This window comes from Beta vulgaris, chromosome 1 (assembly GCF_026745355.1).
Source record: "Beta vulgaris subsp. vulgaris cultivar EL10 chromosome 1, EL10.2, whole genome shotgun sequence".
Taxonomy (NCBI): domain Eukaryota; kingdom Viridiplantae; phylum Streptophyta; class Magnoliopsida; order Caryophyllales; family Amaranthaceae; genus Beta; species Beta vulgaris.
In genome coordinates this window covers 43938009-43958847 of record NC_079202.1, presented here as the reverse complement: position 1 = coordinate 43958847, position 20839 = coordinate 43938009, and the positions used below count along the sequence as shown (strand labels likewise).

Genomic DNA, 20839 nt, shown 5'->3' with positions numbered 1-20839 from the left:
CTTTAGCAATTACTCTCCGTTATTAGGTAGTTTTAGCTTGTTAGAAAATGCATGCATTCTTAAATTTATCATCATCTAAACGGCTTGATATCCTAAGAACCTTACCTGAGAAAATGAAGTACCTTGTGGTGTGTTTATGTGCTCATGATTGATACCCAGAGTATGTAGTATAACTATGTACTTCTCCAGTTTCAAAAATAGATGACTCGGTTTGACTTTTGTATTATTCAAATGCATTTCTTTGACATTATTTTATGATTTTTAGGTAAGGCAAAATTATATTTATGTGGGATCTTGTTAGATCTGTCTCAATATACTTTTAGAATATTAACTTTTTATAATTTTTACATGTAGGAAATTAGAGATATTAATAGTTAAAATTATGTGTCGGCAAGCATGGCCGAAGAAGTGTGTCAATTATATTTAAACACATAAGTATATGTTAATGGGTGTTAGTATTGTTTCCTAAATATTGTTTCTTCAGGAAACAATAGTAACACTCATAAACATATATAACCTCTCTAAATAAAACACTACACTATATAATTACATGCGGTTATATTCTTACACATTAACCTAAATTTTAAAAATAAAATTATACTAAAATTTTTGTAATTAATTATATATTTATATATATGTACTCTCTTGAATTCCAGGGTTGTATTGATCAATAATTCATATTATAATTTACTATGTAGAAAATTTCAAAGGAACTGAAATATTATTTCACGAGTACAATCCAATGCATATCACTCTTTTTTTCACTTCTCTCAAGTGTTTGATTTAACACTTCAAATTAACATTGATAAATAATCAGGGGTATCACCTGGGTCAACAACTAGTTAAATACCTAAACTCTAGTTCCACAAAGTTTCACCAATTGGTTAATCCTGACCTCCATAGTTCAATCACAAGAGTGTCTTGAATTTTGATGATTTTAGATTATCTTCTATGGATAGAAATTAAATACTTTTCTTCTCTAGAATTATGATATGTACCGACTTTTATATTTCCCTTTTCATAGTACATGCATGGTGCATTCGGGTGTTAGATATAATTTTGCAATAAATTCTCCAAATGAGCAAATTATTACTCATTACCTCAAAATTTACCTCTCCTCCTTTTTTCCTCTTACCTCCAAATTCATTTCTCCTAGCTTCATTGTTTCTCGACTCAAAATTTCTCTCCGTAATTCTTTCTCACCTCCAAATTTTTATCCTAATTATTTACCGCTCTCCTCCAAATTTGCGACCGTCGTTAAAATTATTGAATGACAAAAACAACATTGGATATCTAAATTTAATCAATGGCGGAATTAATTTCAAATCCGAGTGTCAACATTATAATTTTCAAAATTATTTAAGGGTGCAATTAATGATCGATAAAGCAAAAGATGATATAAGAATCAACATTAGTTTTAAATGTCTCTTATCTATGTTGTTTCATATACCTCGAAATTTCTCTCTCCTTTATTGCTTCTAACCTCTAAATTTCTCTCTGATAGTTTATTGTTTCTCTTATTGTGACCAATTAAATTACTGAATGTAAAATATGATTTGAGAAAGTTTGGATGTATTAATATTTAATGGCAAAACCAAATATACATTTTCTCCCTTTCTACACCACTTTTCTATTAGCATTGCTTACACGGCTAAATAATGCGTGCAAGTATAACTTGACTTGATTACCACATGATATGATGTGATTTGATGGTCAAGATATATGACTTGTTTTCCTCTTTAGCATGTTCATACCTATGAAATAATTAGTGGTGTTAGTGGTTTAGTCCAATAGCTCAAAACCCTAACCCTTCTTAAGACTATGACCACCGTTTCACAGAATCATATGCCAATCAGCATACGTGCGAAGCAATAAACACCCGTCCAATCTATTTCATTAATGATTAAAATAAATCAGAGTATCCGGAAGTCTTGTCTACTTAATAAGAAACCTTAAAAAAAAAGAATGTTCTTTTCCAAAAGAGATTAGATAATTCTATCTAAGGCTTTTTAAAAGGTCGTCATATCTTGTGTTTCTATATTTTGTATATAACTTGTGTGCTATTAATTTCTATTGAGGGATTTAAAAGTAATTCTAAAAGTTAATCTATATAAATATAATAAAAGGCGTGCGAAAACAAAAAAAATGTGTCACGTGGCGCTTCTTCTAGAGAGTTTTAGTTCATGTAATCCATGTACAATAAAAAATTAAGAAATTATAGTATATGATTTGATTCCAAGACCTCAAGTACATATACTAAAGTTCTAACCACTAGGCTAAGTTGTATTTAGTGTTAAGAGTTTTAGTGTTATTATCATAAATTATTATATTAATAAATGAAATTTTTTCTTACCCGGGGCATAGCCCGGGACTAATAACTAGTTATAAAGTAATAGGCAGTAGTAATAATAACATTTAATTGTGAAAAAGTGGAAAAAAAATTGAATAAACACGAAATGGGATAAAAGATTATAATTCATTTTGAAGTCTTGAAATATATGGACCATATCTAACTGTACCCTTTAACAAAGATCGATCCAAAATCTAGGCTATTGATCAAGATGTAGAAAATCGTAGGTGTAAATGTTATATCATAACTTATGATGTAACAATAGTTTATATCATTTGTGTTTTATTTTGATGTCATTTTGTCATTCTTTTTTATTAGTTCTGATATGTTTCATGTCATTTCACTTCTCTCTGGTATCATCTTGTCATTTATTTCATATCATTTCTAATCCGTCTCATGTACTGTCAGTTTTCTTTGTTTGATCGACGTTATTAATTTCATATTATTCTTTATCTATTTCGTGTAATTTCGGTTTTGTTTGATTGCACTTTGTCATCTGTGTCATATCATATATGATCCATTTCTTATATATCATTACCATTTAGTTTGATGTCATGTTGTCATTTCAAATTTTTATACAAAATAAGTTTATGGTATAACATGTTACACCTGACATACTTTACTGGAGATGAGGTGGCAATAATGTAGTTGAATATCTCTACGAATACGATTAAGAAAATATTTTTTTACTCTTTTCTCAATATGTTTTTATAATTTATATGGATAAAAGTTAAACACCCTCATTATTATAGTTTTAACCAATCAATACTACATCCATTCTATGAACACTCAGCTAATGTATATACACACTTTGAAGTAGAAAGAGAAAGAGGGTAGAAAGTTAGGTTGACTTGCCTTTTTACTTTATTTCTTAAGGAGAAAGAAAGTGTAGAATGATTATATTTTATGGGATAGTGAGAGCGTGAAAGAGAGAAATGGTAGGCCATGAGTGCATAATAAGTATTACAGTTTTTTCACCAAATATCCCTGACAAAAAAATTTATTCACCAAATACCTCAATTTTTTTCAAAATTCACCATATACTCCTGATTTTTAACAAAATTCACCATATACCCTTACTATTAACGGACGTTAGTGCTCCGTTAGCCTGTATTTATAAGTTTGCCATAAGTCAACTTAATTAGCCCTAAGTCAACCTAATTAGCCCTAAGTCAACCTAATAAAACCTAATTAAAACTTAAACTCTCCCTAACCCAACCCCGACCCCAACCCCCAACCCTACTCCCCAAACCCTAGAATCACCAGCCCCACCACCCAACTCCAGCCCCACCCCCTCCCCTTCGCTAGCAACCCTGCATACCCCCTTTCTGGCAGCCCCCTCGCCTCGCTCGCGACTCCCCTCTCTTCGCCTCATTCGCTCGCACCTCCCCTCCCCCTCCTTCCCTCGCGCCTCCCCTCCCCCTCCCTCACTCTCGTGGGCCCCATGACACTATTAACAATCTTACTTGAGAAGCTGCTACTGTTATTTTTGGTTCATTGGAGGAGAGAGAAAGGTCGAAAATTCGCGTGAATTCAGAGTTCGCTGCAATCAGTGGCGGTGCGACGATGGTCCGTGGACGGGGAAGGGGAGGCGTTAGGGAAGGAGAGGAAGGGGAGGCGCGAGGGAAGGAGGGGGGAGAGGAGGCGCGAGCGAACGAGGCGAAGGGAGGGGAGGCGCGAGCGAGGCGAGGGGGCAGCCGGAAAGGGGGTCTGCGGGGTTGCCGGCGAGGGGGAGGGGAGGGGGTGGGGATGGGTTGGGTGGTGGGGCTGGTGGGTCTAGGGTTTGGGGGGTAGGGTTGAGGGTTTGGGCTAAGGAGAGTTTAGGGTTTTGTTAGGTTTAATTAGGTTTATTTAGGGTTTTCATGGTTAATTAGTTAACAGAGTACTAACATCCGTTAGTCAAAAGGGTATTTTGGGTAATTTTTTAAAGATTTGGAGTATCTGGTGAATTTTGTTAAAAGTTAGGGTATATAGTGGATATTGAAAAAAGTTGGGGTATTTGGTGAATAATTTTATTTGTCAGGAGTGTTTGGTGAAAAAACCGTAAGTATTATCTCTATTATATAAGCCAGGGATGAGGTGTGCTCTTACCTTTGCAATGACTAGGATAACCTCTAATAATTTAAAATAACGTTTTTTTTTTATAAAAATAATTAAAAGTTGAGAATCAATGCAATTTTCCATACGAGTAAGTCAAAAATGAAATATGCAATCACCATAAGTAACTTGACAAAATAGATTTACACAATCAATTCACGAAATTAATTAGAATTATTAATCAAAAAAGTTAGCAATATATCGTGACAACATAATACTTTGTATTTACAAAGTTCAAACAATATGGTTTATTAACATTTATAATCGTAAAGAACTATAGTAAAGGCGCTGATAAAGAATTATTAAATCATCGGCCAAATTTTTCCAGTGACGGTATTGAATAATTAAAATTTGGGCACGTTCAATTTTAAAAGATAATAACAACTACAAAAGAACCTCAATAATTTACATCACTACCAAAATAATTTAAGATCAAAAAAACATATGTCCATTCGTATGTATAGTTCATAAGGTTGTTGACGCACGCATCACATGTATATGCGACTCTGGTAAATGTAAGTGTTAAAACTGTGAAAAAGCAATGTATGTTACAAATTAAATAAACTAGAACAAAGAGATTACATTTTTCAAATGAACAATTAAAAGCTAGCTTTTGTTAATATCATGTTGGAAAAATTGACAATAGAGGTCTGAACTTTGGGTGATAATTTTTTAAAGGTCTGAACTATTAATTAACCTGTGTAGGTTCCAACTTTAGGGTGTCTTAACTTTTAGCGGACCTTAGTGACATAAAACTGACTTAATAGGTCATCACTTGTAAAACTTGGGTCACATCAGAAGGGTTAATTGAGGGAGGGATGTTGGAACTAGGTGAGATTTAAAAAAAAATCTTCAGTTTTAAGTTGTCGAGGCTCGCTAAAAGTTAAGACCCCTTAAAGTTGGGACCTACACATGTTAATCAATAGTTCAGACCTTTTAAAAATTATCACCCAAAGTTCAGACCTCTATTGTCAATTTTTCCTATTATGTTTTTTAGATATATCAAATTTTTACTGATATATCTCTATGAAATAAGGAAATGGCGGAGGAAGATTGTGTCTCCTCTGAAGGTACTAAATTAACCTTAATGATCTATAAGAATGAAAAAAATTACAAAAGAAAATAATTTAAAAACCATTTTTCATTTCAACTTCCCATTCTAAACAAATTAAAAATGGTATATGCATCAAATATTTCAATCAAAAATTAAATGGACAGAAAATATCTTGACCTGGTTTTCTAAAGAGAAGATGATATATATGACGTTAACCTGAAAAGTCTGAAACACTCACTACCTTTGATACTCTTTAATTCAGACAAACCAATTCATTAACTCTATTTTTTTTTTCAAAATTTATTCACAAACAATTAATATCTGAGATCACTAACAAGATTTGCTAGTTTCTTACATTATTGAATTAATATATCTAAATTCATCTAATTATTAATCTTTTACATTTTAAGTTTAATTATACTTATAATTCGAATATAATATATAATAGAATAATAAGTTTTGAAATGAACACACGCATCGCGAGCATATAAGGCTAGTACTTCTTAATGGAATAACTGATAAAAGTTATGCATTAAACATACCATATGTGAAAAGGAATATGTTGCAATAAGAGTAAGACAACGAGATCATCAAAAGATCAAACTTTATCAAAATAAGCAAAAAAATTATTCTAAGGATTATGCTTTTAGATACACCCGAGTGTAGACATTTTTTTCTTTTGATAAGAGCAAATATAGACATTTAAAGCTATATTCTCTTGAACTAAAATAAGGTGATTCGGAGTGAAATCTGATATGGTCCACGGTCTAGCTAAACTTTGACTATTATATTAATGTTAGATTTTGTTAGATTAGTGTCAATTTATATATCATTCTAATTTAATATCTAACCTTGATAACTTTTACTAATATGAAATTAAATATAAATTATAACGAGTAAACAAAAATACTAAGGTCCAATCCAAAATTTATAATAGTCTATTTCTAACAAGAACACGTAAGAATTTCCAAAGCAAAGTTGGGGAGACCATAATAACCTTAATCAAATTGCCAAAGTAATCCAAAAACTATAACAAACACAGCCAATTAATACATATTGGTACACTATACACACACTAAATTGTACCGTATGATGATGAAAAGAGACCAACGGTTAACAAGATGACACAAACTATCAAACACAGGCCTAATCATAAAGCAAAAAAAATGGCATCAGATCAAAAGAAACTCAACTAAGTTAAACATCACTCGTCAAATAATATACCAACCCATTTTCAGCCAAACCCTACTTTCCTCTTTTGAAAGTTTCCTTGTCTTCAAACCCTTTCTACCTTTTTCTCTCTCCTCATTCTATCTCTTCCTTCACTACTTATTTACTTCTACTACTTCACCTTCTTTCCATCTTCAACTTCTAAGTTAGCCAGTACAACTTATTATCTTGAACTTCAAAAACCAAGAAAAGAAAAAAAAAATGGGGAGAGGAAAGATTGAGATAAAGAGGATAGAAAATTCAACCAACAGACAAGTAACTTACTCCAAGAGAAGAAATGGGCTCATTAAGAAAGCTACTGAAATCACTGTTCTTTGTGATGCTAAAGTTTCTGTTGTTATCTTTGCTAACAATGGAAAAATGCATGCTTATAATAGCCCTTCTACAACGTACGTACTCTATTATTTCTTTTATTTTTACTAACCCGTCTAGTGGCGGATCTTGAAAGATTTGCTAGGGGTCATATTAATTTTTCCACAATAACATAGTATGATGCCGTGTAATTTATTTTTATATATTTGGTTTTGGGCTCTAAACTACACGGTTCAATTTTTTTTTTTTAAAAAAAAATCTACGAGGGGCCAGGCCCAGACCTCCCCAATGAAGATCCGCCATCGTCTACTTCCCAATTTAGTTGTCACGTTACTAGTTCGATTGTATATTTTATATTAAATTTTGTTTATTTTTTGTTGTGAAAGGGTGGAAGATATACTAGAGAGCTACCATGAAATCACAAGAAAGAGGCTTTGGGATGCAAAGCATGAAGTGAGTTTGATGAATTCTACTTTAATTTATATATTTTTTTTTTAAAAAAAGAAAATTAATTAAAATATTATGGATCTACTTTTTGAGTTGCCTGGTATTCTACAGAGGATATGCAAAGGGTTTACAGATGAAGTATAATTTTGGATTTCTAAAAATATGCAAGAAATATGAAAAAATCCATCATTTGAACAGATCTATATATGGAATGGTCTTTCTGTTGTCTCTAGCTTATGCTAACTAGTTTCATGGTTTTTTGGACTAAATTGGAAAGAAATAGCTACCTGCCCTAAATCTGTATGTTATGTTACATCGGGCAGATCTGGGTTTTTTCTGATTTTTCTCGCTTTTTTATTTTTGTTTATTTCTAGGATCTATGTATGTCTAAAGTCTAATCAAGCAATCGTTTTCTATGGGGGTATTTTAGATGAAATTAATGTCTAATGTTATAAATTTCCACTTCTTTGGGGTCATTATTCAAGGTCCTTTTATTAGTATGGATAAGATTGGTGTTTTGGAGACGAAAACGTTTCAGAAACGGAAAACTCAAGTTCTAATCATTTTTGCATTTTATTATGAAATTGGCTAGGGTTTTGGGTACAAAAACGTTTCGGAATTTGCCAAGTACCAGGTTTAAAGATTAATGTGATTCATAGCCCCATATAATTTTGAGATTTTGCACAATGTAAATAGGAAACTAGTTTTTTGCCCGGGCGATGTCTTGGGTCAGTTACAATAAACAAATATGTTATTATATTTTAATTTCATAATTTATTTTGCTACTTTTCGTATTTTTTATCCATTAAAAAATTGAAAAATTCACGTTACGATGTGATAAGTAAAGAAAAATTGAAAGGGTTGAGTTTGAAAACAATACCTTAAAAGGAATGGTGGTAAGAGAATATGATATAAATATTCTCTTGTAAGTTACGTAATAAGAGTATTGGAGATGTATATACTTGTTTAAGTCTTTTTAGTTAATTGTAATTATTACAAAAATTCATCATATTTTATTTGAAACATTAAACAACAAGGTCATAATGTATTTATAGTTAAGCTCTTACTTTTCATTTCAAAGGTCACATGTTTGATACCTTGCACTTACACATTTTTTTAAAAGTAAGGAGTACACATAGACAATTAGACATAAAATATTTGCATTAGAAATGCGAGGAGAGTGTCATGTGGCACATAGAATTTCTTTCGCATGCCTTTTAATATATTTGTATAGATTGTATATGCAAGTCATACAGATGAAATCCATATTAATTACTCCTTCCGCAACAAAATAAATGTTACACCTTACACTTTGAAACATTCACACTATTCACCTACTATATATAACCATGAATTTTTTAGTTTTAGATAAACCAACCATTACTATATGATATGTTGTTAGACTTGTCTCAATGTATACTTTCATAATATTAACTTTTAATATTTACTAATACACATTAAAAACTTTTAATATTTACTAATACACATTAAAATACTGCATTCACAAGCGTAAAAGTCGAAGTGTAACATCGATTTTTTAGGAGGAAGTAGTTCTATATGATGGAAGCTACTCAACAAAAGAAATGGAGTTTAATTTTGTATGATTAAAATGGGAAAAAAAGTTACTTATGCTGATTATTTTATACATTCTTAAAAATATTGGCTCAAAAATTTTAATATATGCTCTGTGGCATCATGGATGTAAACTGTATACTCAAAGAATCTCAGCAACGAGATCGACAGAATCAAGAAAGAGAATGAAAACTTGCAGATTGAGCTCAGGTATACCACTACATAAACCTTTTTTTTTTTTTATTTCGTCAGAATGTTTATTTTCTAGACTATAATATCATAACATATATGCTTATTGTAAAATGAAATTCATATTATAGGTTAGTTGTTATTTAGTGTAAAAGAGTAAAAAAATTAAGGGAAAGAAATGAATTGAGTTCGATCGAGTTTAATTGTTCCAAATTAAATAGGCACTTGAAGGGAGAGGACGTTGCATCTTTAGCTTACCCAGAACTAATGCGGCTAGAGGATGCTCTTCAAAATGGTATTGCTGGCATACGTGACAAGCAGGCAAGATTTTTCTCCTTCTTTTCTGGAGCTCCTTGTAATTGTAAATAATAGTAGTTTATGCATATATACATAATTACAATATATAATCATGAAAACCAAAGATGTCTTGGCCAAGTGATTAAAATTGAGGTGCGGTAAACGTTAGGTCAAAGTGAAAATATTAATAACCTTGATAGATTAATATCAAGTTTTGTCATGAATTTCTAATTTATATCATTTTAGAAAATTGACGTACGTATGTGATGCTTATTGATAACATGTAAAGTTGCATATTTCAAATCATATCTTAGAATCATCTATCTTACTTGTGACAATAATTTTTTTTTTTTTTTTGTAATAGATGGAAATTTACGCGATGCACAAAAAGAATGTATGTTGAACCTTTCTACTTCTTACCTGACTTATATCTGCTTATTGGAACTTTTTGTTGATCACTATTGTTTTACTGCTATATATATCATTAATATTACAATTTTTTTTAAAACAAATGATTAATTAGCTTATTTTGAGCAAGTTATATAAGTCTAATGAGATGCACTTTTAATTAGACCACAATGCTTGAGGAGGAAGAGAACCAGCTCAATTACATGTTGGTAAGTTTTCAAGATTCTAAAATGCTACATCTTCTATATATATATTTAAATTATATAGCGCTTATTTTTCTTGAAGTTAATATATCTGTTCATATAAACATTATGACTGAATTTAGAAGCCTTTACGTCCATTATCCAATTTTGCTAGTAAATCTTCATAAAAAACACACTTTATTGTTTTCCTGATACAACACGCAAAATCAATTTGTTCATATACTCCTATATAGGTTTTTTTTGACATCTAAATAACGTACAATAAACATAAAAAATAAAAGCAGAAAATAAAATGGACTACATATTCATACGATATGTTGTCGACACCACGAAGTAGCCCTGGTTATTGGACAGGGCTGTCCAATGGCATAAGGGTCGGGCCATTATTAAAGGGCTTTATTATCCTTTATTCCTTAATGAACATGGCTATTATTGAGTTTTAAATGCAAATGGCCCTGGGTCTTATTGGACAACCCACTTTAAACTACTAATGTCCACTAAAATCATTAAAAGGGTCTCATTTTTTTCTTTCTCCTCTCTCCTCTACTCCACTTCTCCTCTACCACCTGATCTCTCCATATGTACGACCTGTTTTTTTCAAATGTGTGCAAAGCTTTATTTTTAAAGAACAAAAAATACCTTGTTTTCATAATATTTTAATTTTTGCTTTTTTTATTTACATTTTTAGAACTTCTAATATTTGACAAATTTCTGATCTCCAGACTTAACTCCTCAATCACATGTTGGCACTTGAACTTCTTAAATCATTTAATAGCTTTTTTTTGATGATAATAGAAAATTGTATTTTTAATTTCTAAAAAAAAGTTTTTTTAAAAAAAACCCACATGAGGGTTATATGTTCATACAGAAGAAAAGTTTATGTCACCCAGACACCAACATTAATATAAATCCAAAGAATCAGCGAAGTCCATCACTTGAAAATGATTCACTTTCCTTCCTACTCTCGCATGGATTAATGTTGGGCAAAACAAGTTCAAGTGGGCTTGACCCGCTTTAATTTAAGCCTGTCCCGCATCCGACCCTGACCCTTTAGACCCTAACCCTGACCCGCTATGGACTATGACCGACCCTCAACTGACCCGCCCCGCTAATGACCCGCCCCGACCACCCGATAACCAGGTCTACCACGAAGCTAATTTACGTGCCGTAGCAACCCGTGTCTTCGCTACCTGAAATATTTGGCAAGACGACAGTTGTTTACTGATTTCGCAAATTCGAATTGCTGTCCACCGAATGCTAATGTCCTGTGGTAGTGTTGACCTTAAGAAGCGGACTAAAGCCTTAGACGCTGTGCAAACCTGTACCTGCATGTGGCCTTGCTCCTGAGCCCAAGCTAGTGCTCTGAGACACGCTGTAGCTTCCAGAAAAATGGGAGATGTCGAGTAGCAAAAGAAACCTTGTTGGACACAGTATCGAGGATCCATTGTACCACCCACCCAAGCCCACCCGCATAGTTTGCATTATTATGTGTGCCTGCAATAAGGAATGTTATTGACGACACGTTACTAGATTGTTGCCCTATCTGAGCAACTGCAAAACCGGGGGGCTGGGTTGGATCCAGGGGATTCCGAGTCAGGATGCGGTCAGATTACACGAAAAGCAAATGTTGTTGTGCACTCTCTTGTAATTGCATCGTAATAGAAGTTGTTGTTGGCCGTTGTTGACGGAAAACTTGGTTATTTCGCAAATACCATATTGCCCAAAGTGTGTCAACAAACTTTGGAAGATTTAAGCCATGCACGACCCCATCCTCCTTGGTAAAATGCAAAATACAGTGGCTTAACCAATCTCTGAAAGCCATATGAACCGTATTTATGGTATTGCAATTTAGTTGACTTTGGTCCCATGCTTCAAGGGACAATGGGCAAAGGCGAAAAAGATGATGTATATCTTCTTGATCGTCGAGACAAATGGGAAACTCCCTGGAGTTGCTAACACCCCTTTTCTGTAAGTTCGAAGTGGTTGCTATCCCATTATGCCAAAGCTTCCACATATGAAGCTTTCATTTAGGCATGATGTTCAATCTACATAGACAGCGAAAGATTGCCATATCAATGGTAGATGTCATGCTACAGATTTTATGTTGCTGGTGGAGTAGTAAGTCATCGACTTAGCTGAATACTCGCCGATTTTAGTATACGGCTAGTATCGGTAATCTCGTGCAATCATAGATAAAGGATGTTCAATACTCTTAATTTGTCGTGCAGTGATTAGTTCAAATAAGGACTTAATCTTACAATAGTTCCAGCCTTGATGATTCGGAAGAATTAATTGCGTGACTTTAAGGTTTCGCACTTCACTAAGCAATGTGTCTCCGTTGGAATATGCGAACTGAATTTGATGAAATTTTTTTGAAGGTTGATAATTTAACCAGATATATCACAGAAGCGGTTTATTGCAGACACCACCTTACAGGAATCTGAAGAAGCTTTGAAGAAAAACATTGCATCATCCGCAAAGAATAAGTGCGATGTATGAGGTGCTTGATTGTAAAGATGGATTCCTTGAAATTGTCGGATATCAGTAGCTAGGATCGTCATGTGTGACAGGATATGCATACAAAATAAAAACAAATATGGTGATATTGGATCCCCTTATCGAAGCCCACAAGACGACAGAAAAGGAGGCGTAGTCACTCCATTAATAAGAATCATGTATGATACTGTAGAGATACATTCCTTGATTAACTGAATCCAATAAGCCGGAAATCCATAGCAGTGAGAACTTTCAGTAGAAACGACCAACGAACTCTATCATAGGCCTTATTCATATCCAACCGTAGTGCTGCCAAACCCTGTTTTTACTGTCGTTGTTTGTTGATGAAATGAGTAATCTCATGAGTAATGAGAATATTATCATCCATATGGCGTCCCGGTATGAAAGCGTTTTAAAAATCAGCAATTAACCGTGGCAGAAGATGCTTCATCCTATTAACCATACATTTGGCAATACACTTATATAATACATTACTAATGGGAAGGAGATGACTTACCTCAGAGGGAGGAGCCACCTTTGGAATAAGCACGAGTGGTGTCGTGGTCTACTCCTTTAGGAGAAAACCAGTGGAAAAGAACCGTTCTATTGCCTTGGTTACGCAAGGACCTACAGTTGTCCAATAAACTTTAAAGAACTCTACATTGTAACCATCAAGTCCTAGAGATTTATCGTTAGCGAGCGAGAGAAATAAAGTATATAAGTCTTTGCATTGTTTTTCTCGCTAATACTACCTTTGAGTCTTTGTTAAATTGTTTCTTCGGATCAATGTATGGTTATGTTGGGTATATGATTCATATGAAGCTCATGGGGTGTATGAGTGTGGAGAAAGGTTGCGTAGAAGAAGAAATGCGTCAAACGGAGGAACAAGGTGTTCGCCCGATCGGGTCGGGCAAGGCCGCCCGATCGGGCCCGCAACAAGCTGAAGAAACTGGGCAGTTTGTGAACTTCGTGGCTTCGCCCGATGGCATTGGGCCATCTCGCCCGATCGGGCGGAGGACCGAACTACGAGTCGGGCGTCCTCGCCCGATCGGGCCAGCAGCAGCACTGAAGCAGAAGCAGGCGCACATTCGCCCGAAGGCATCGGGCATACACGCCCGATCGGGCCCGGGAGCTCAATTGGTTTTGGCGTTAAGTCACCCGATCGGGCGGGCTCGCCCGACCTGATCGGGCGGGGCTGTTTTGACGCGGTTTTGAGTTCCGGAAACGCGTTTCTTTAGTAGGGGTATAAATAGGTGCCCTAATTACGGGATTAATGTATTCTTCATCATTAAAAACACATTTAGAGAGAGAAAAGGCTATAGAGAGAGATCTTGAGCACTTTTTGTAATCTTTCTTGAACGTTCATCGATTCCTAGTGCATATTCGTGGTTTTTCTCCCAGTTCTTGGGTTTCCACGTAAAAAGTTTCTGGTGTGATTTTCCTGCTTCTTATTTGATATTCTATATTTGTTTGCTATTATTCTACGATTGATAGTCAATAGAACTTACAAGTGGTATCAAGAGCTAGGTTTGATTATTGTCTAGATCTAGAATAATTAACAATGGAGGATTCAAAGATTAGAATTGAAAAGTTTGATGGGACAGATTTTGGATATTGGAAGATGCAGATAGAAGACATCTTATATCAGAAAAATCTGTATCAACCTTTGTCTGATAAGCCTGCTGACATGGAAGAGGCTAAATGGAAGGTACTGGATAGGCAGGCACTAGCGGTGGTGAGATTGACATTGGCTCGGACTGTGGCTTTCAATGTCAAGGACATCAAAACAACGGCTGGACTGATCAAAGCTCTGTCAGATATGTATGAGAAGCCCTCGGCTATGAATAAGGTATATCTGATGCGCCGTTTATTTGATTTAGAGATGAATAATGGTAGTTCTGCTGCTGAACATATTAATGAATTTAATTCTATAATAAGTCAGTTATCGTCTGTTAATATTGCTTTTGAGGATGAAGTGAAAGCTTTAATTTTGTTGTCCTCTTTACCTACTGCTTGGGAAACTGTTGTTACTGCTGTGAGTAATTCCTCTGGTAAAGAGAAATTGGTTTGATGTTGTCCGTGATCTTATTTTGAGTGAGAGCATTCGAAGGAAAGAGAGTGGAGAATCATCTGGAGCTACAGTGCAGAGGGTAGAGGGAGGGGAAAACAAAAGGGAAAAGGGAAGAGTTCACAAGGGAGATCAAAATCAAGGGGCGAAGTAAGTCTAAGGGCAGAACAAATTTTACCTGTTGGAATTGTGGTGAGAAGGGTCATCCAAAGAGGGATTGTCCACATCCCAAGAAGAAGGGTGGAAAATCTGATCATAATGAGAAACAGGAGGATAGTGATAACTCATCGATATTTTCTGCATCGAATGAGATTGAGGATGCTCTGGTTTTGAGTGTTGATAGTTCTATAGAGTCGTGGATCCTAGATTCGGGGGCATCATTTCATTCTTCTCCTATGAAGGAGCTATTTCGGACTTCAAGGCAAAGAAGTTAGGAAAGGTCCATCTTGCTGATGATAAGACCTTGGATATAATGGGGAAGGGAGATGTGATTGTCAGGACTACGAATGGAGGAACTTTAAAACTGCATGATGTTAGGTACATTCCAGGCCTAGCAAAGAATCTGATTTCTGTGAGTCAACTGGACTCAAGTGGCTACAAAACTGTGTTCTGTGAGGGAAAGTGGAAGATTTCCAAAGGTTCCATGATTTTGGCTAGAGGTACTAAGATGGGAACCTTATACACTATTGCAGGGTGTACAGACATGATTGGTGCAGCTACGGTAGATGAGACTAAGTTATGGCATACTAGACTTGGTCATATTGGGTGAGAAGGGGATGAAGATTTTAGCTTCAAGTGGCAAGTTGTCAGGGTTGAAATCAGTTGACATGGAATTTTGTGAGAGCTGTGTTATGGCAAGCAGAAAAAGGTGACTTTCACAAAAGCCAAGAAGGAGTTGAAAACTGAGAAGCTAGAATTGGTGCACACTGACTTGTGGGGTCCTCACCAGTCAGATCCCTTGGAGGCTCACGGTATTTTGTTACTTTCATTGATGACTACAGCAGGAAAGTGTGGGTCTACTTCATGAAGAAGAAATCTGAACTTCATGAAACTTTCAAGAAGTGGAAAGCTGAGGTCGAAAATCAGACTGGTAGGAAGATTAAGTGCATTAAGTCTGATAATGGAGGTGAGTATGAGTTGACAGAGTACACAAAACTCTGTAAGGAGAACGGCATAATTCTGAAGAGGACAGTTCCAGGGAAACCTCGACAGAATGGAGTTGCAGAGAGGATGAACAGGCACTGACTGAGAGGGCTAGATGTATGAGGTTGCATGCAGGGCTACCTAAGACTTTCTGGGCAGATTCAGTTAGCACAGCAGCTTATTTGATCAACAGAGGACCATCGTCCTTTGGAGTTCAAATTGCCAGAAGAGGTTTGGAGTGGAAAGGAGGTAAATCTTACTTTTCTAAAACTATTTGTGTTGTTTGCATATGTTCAATCTGAAAACGTGACAAGTTAGACCCAAAAGCCGTTAAATGTTATTTTATTGGGTATGGTTCTGAGAAGTATGGATATCGATGTTGGGAACCAAAAGGTAGGAAGATTTTGAGACACTGTGATGTCACATTTGATGAGACTAACTGTATAAGGATGTATTTGGTGACAATCTGAGATTACTGAAGTAGTGGGAGTTCAGGAGAAGGAGATTGTGGAGATAGGTGGCATTGATGTTAGGGATGTCATTGTTCCAGAATTGGGTGAGCAACATAGAGATGAAGTTCACACTCCTGCAGGGTCTGATTCTGAGGAGTCAGATATCTCACAGCCTGGAAATTCAGAGGATACAATTGTCATACAACCAAGAGGCTCCAGTTCTAGTACAGGAAGAATTGTCTCTCAAGTTGACTTGAGAAAATCCGCAAGGGTGTCCAAAACACCTGTTCGATATTCACCTTCTATGTATTATTTGTTACTAACTGATGCAGGTGAACCAGAATCATACAAGGAAGCAATAAATTCGACAGATTCATCTAAGTGGGAGTTAGCCATGAAAGATGAGATGAAATCCCTGGAAAAGAATCAGACATGGGAGTTGTCTGCATTACCTAAAGGTATGAGAGCACTTAGCAACAAGTGGATCTTCAGACTGAAGAAAGAGCCTGATGGAAGTGTCAGGTATAAGGCGAGATAGTAGTAAAGGGGTTCCTACAAAAGGAGGGTATAGATTATAATGAAATATTTGCTCCTGTTGTGAAGTTAACTACTATTCGTATCTTGTTGGCTATTGTTGCTGCTGAAAATTTGTTCTTAGAACAGATGGATGTAAAGACTGCGTTTCTACATGGTGATCTGGAGGAGGAAATTTACATGAAGCAACCAGATGGTTTTCAAGTTCAAGGAAAGAAACTTGGTGTGCAAGCTCAAGAGGAGCTTATATGGACTGAAGCAGGCTCCTAGTGGTACATAAAGTTTGACACATTCATGTGTAGCAGTGGGTTCAAGAGAGCTGATAGTGATCATTGTTGTTACTTTCAGAGGTATGAAAATGACTATGTTTATTTACTTCTGTATGTTGATGATATGCTGATTGCTGGTACTAGTATGGATGTGATAAATGGAGTGAAAGGAAAGCTGTCACAAGTATTTGAGATGAAGGATTAGGTGAATCTACACAAATCTTAGGCATGAAGATTTTCAGGGACAAGTCTACTGGTATGTTGAAGTTGTCTCAGGAGGATTATATTCTTAAGGTGCTGAAGAGGTTTAATGTAGGTGATGCTAAACCAGAAATTCACCACTTCCTAGTGATCTCAATTGACAAGGGAGCATTCACCAACTACAGAAGCAGAAAAGGAGCGGATGGCCACTGTTCCCTATGCTTCAGCTGTTGGAGCTTGATGTATGCCATGGTGTGCACACGACCTGACATTGCTTTTGCAGTGGGAGTTGTTAGTAGGTTTGTTTCAAATCCAGGTGAAAACATTGGGAGGCTGTAAAGTGGTTACTAAGGTATTTGAAGGGTACTTCAAGTATGGGGCTTTGTTTCTGGCAGAAAGGAGTAAAGCTAGAGGGTTATGTTGATGCTGATCTCAGTGGAGATATCGATACAAGCAAAAGCACTTCAGGATATGTCTCTACTGTGGGGGTACTGCAGTGAGTTGGATGTCTAAGTTACAGAAGTGTATCTCTTTGTCTACTACAGAGTCTGAGTATGTGGCTATGTCGGAGGCAGGTCAGGAGATGGTATGGTGTTGATTGGTTTTCTTGAGGAGATGGGCATTAAACAGGAAAAGGTGATACTTTATAGTGATAGTCAAAGTGCAGTGCATTTGGCTAAGAATCCCATGTATCATTGTAGGACTAAACACATTCGTAGGCGTTTTCACTATATCAGGAGTTTAGTGGAGGAGAATGAGTTGAGTCTGGAGAAAGTGTTGGGTGCTAAGAATCCAGCAGATATGCTCACTAAGAGTGTGAGTTGTGATAAACTAAGGTTGTGCAGGACCTTAGTTGGTCTTCGTTGATTGATGGCGAAGATGGTGATTAGGATTGTGAATGAATGAGAAGATGATGAAGGTATGAGTATTTTCTTCACTTACACCTATCTCCAAGTGGGAGATTGTTGGGTATATGATTCATATGAAGCTCATGGGGTGTATGAGTGTGGAGAAAGGTTGCGTAGAAGAAAAAATGCGTCAAACGGAGGAACAAGGTGTTCGCCCGATCGTCGGGCAAGGCCGCCGATCGGGCCCGCAACAAGCTGAAGAAACTGGGCAGTTTGTGAACTTCGTGGCTTCGCCCGATGGCATTGGGCCATCTCGCCCGATCGGGCGGAGGACCGAACTACGAGTCGGGCGTCCTCGCCCGATCGGGCCAGCAGCAGCACTGAAGCAGAAGCAGGCGCACATTCGCCCGAAGGCATCGGGCATACACGCCCGATCGGGCCCGGGAGCTCAATTGGTTTTGGCGTTAAGTCACCCGATCGGGCGGGCTCGCCCACCTGATCGGGCGGGGCTGTTTTGACGCGGTTTTGAGTTCCGGAAACGCGTTTCTTTAGTAGGGGTATAAATAGGTGCCCTAATTACGGGATTAATGTATTCTTCATCATTAAAAACACATTTAGAGAGAGAAAAGGCTATAGAGAGAGATCTTGAGCACTTTTTGTAATCTTTCTTGAACGTTCATCGATTCCTAGTGCATATTCGTGGTTTTTCTCCCAGTTCTTGGGTTTCCACGTAAAAAGTTTCTGGTGTGATTTTCCTGCTTCCTTATTTGATATTCTATATTTGTTTGCTATTATTCTACGATTGATAGTCAATAGAACTTACAGGTTACACTTCAATTTTGTATAATGTGATCGAAGTTAGAATATTTTAACCGTTAGTTGTTATCACTAATATAATTATCAAAACATTATAACGAGGATTCTTGATAGACTCGTCTTGACTAATGTGGTTTCTAAAGATCAAAACTATATGTATTATGTTACTAATCCGTAATTATTTTCAGGGTCATACTCATGTGTGCATTGAAAACTGTGAAAAATCAAGTGTAACTATTTAAATTAATATGCCTTACATCTTAGTTTACTTAAACGGATTATATCTTCATAACTAATTAAAGGTATTGGTTAAAGAGGAATTATGTTTTACATTTTAGTTTTGTAGCTAGTAGTAACTAGTAACTAAAAGTCCAAAGTTGGCATGGAAGATATCATCTTTCCGGCCAGTAAATGAAAGAATGCTACATTTTCTTTGGTATTTCTTACTTTTTCTTTTCTCTTTTAATTTAATTCCATAATATTCACTCTATTTAGATTTTTTATTTTCTCGATCTCTAACTTTTCTTGTGAGAAACCAAACAAAGAAAAACTAATTAATTACCATATTTCTATGAAACCAAATTAATTCGTAGCTAATTTATAACAATTCTCCACTGGGAAATATATTTTCATGAATAATTATTTTTCATCCATGCAACCAAACAAAGTATTCTATTTTTTTTTTGCACCGAAGTAATATAAAGTATTCTTTTCTTTGTTTGACATTCTGTTACACAGCACTGTCTGCACAAGCAAGAAATAATGGATGCAGATATACGAGAAATGAATGGCAGTGTTTGCAATAATACTGCAGAGGAGAGAGATTACCATTACCACCAGATGCCTTTTGGATTCCGAGTGCAACCAATGCAACCAAATCTGCAGGAAAGGATGTAATCAACTAATCTTTATATGTGTAACCTTTATATGTCGCAAAATATTTCTATCTGATCTAGTGTTTTCGTGCCCATGTGTGTGGCCCGTGTATGTGACTAAATGTGTGTCTTTTAATTTGTAATAACTGAAGATTTTTGCTTGGACCTTCCTAGCTAATTCAGCAAGTACTATGGGTTGTTACTTGTGAGGATATTGTGTTTGCGTATCTCTAGCTGACTAGTTGTCTATTACTTGGTTTTAAAAGCACATTAGCTAGTCCTTTCAAAAAAAAAAAAAAAAAAAAACACATTAGCTAGACAATATTATATGTCTTTATGGTGTGTTTAATAATTAAGCCATTAACATGTTTAGTCTTATTTATATGAACGATGATAGAATATAATATATTTAGCCATTGACACCTCGCGTTCCTTGTGGTTCGGTTCCTAGCCCAGGCCCCAGTTACCCCCTTCTCCTGGCGCCTGTCCTAGCCCATGTCATCCAGGCCCAACACACCCTTGTCCATTTTTGTTACCTTGCCTACCTACAAGGCCCAGTGTCTAGTTCTCCCCCCCCCCCCTTATCCAGATCCATGCCTAGAGGATTATGCATGCTCGGTATACCCCCCATGTGTGGGCTCCCAGCTATCAAACCCACACGCCCCCTTCCTCCCCACACCACATGACCACTAGGTCTAAATCAGGCATCTCGAAACCCAATCACAACTTTGGTTTACATTTTGTTGCTCTATCATTCCCTCTTTCCCGCTCACCACTTCCTAAATCTCACAAAATAGCCTTGATTGACAAGAATTGGAAGCGGTGATGCATGATGAATATAGTGCTTTAATTAATACAGGGACATGGGAATTAGTACCTATGTCTATGTGGGTGAAGATTGTTAATTGCATGTGGATTTATACTCACAAAGAAAACGATAAAGATGACTTTCAAAGGCACAAAGCCTGTCTTATTTGT

The 20839-nt window shown here is 36.0% G+C and overlaps 1 protein-coding gene across 1 annotated transcript; it reads left to right on the top strand.

Annotated features, from left to right (window-relative positions):
- Nucleotides 1–6771: 6771 nt before the first annotated feature.
- On the top strand, nucleotides 6772–19983 carry LOC104893251 (floral homeotic protein PMADS 2). Its single transcript, XM_057393588.1, has 7 exons — nucleotides 6772–7120; nucleotides 7430–7496; nucleotides 9211–9272; nucleotides 9473–9572; nucleotides 9913–9942; nucleotides 10121–10154; nucleotides 19723–19983. The coding sequence occupies exons 1-7, from the start codon at nucleotides 6933–6935 to the stop codon at nucleotides 19881–19883; spliced, it is 642 nt and encodes a 213-aa protein (XP_057249571.1). The 5' UTR covers nucleotides 6772–6932; the 3' UTR covers nucleotides 19884–19983.
- The last annotated feature ends 856 nt before the right edge of the window (nucleotides 19984–20839 follow it).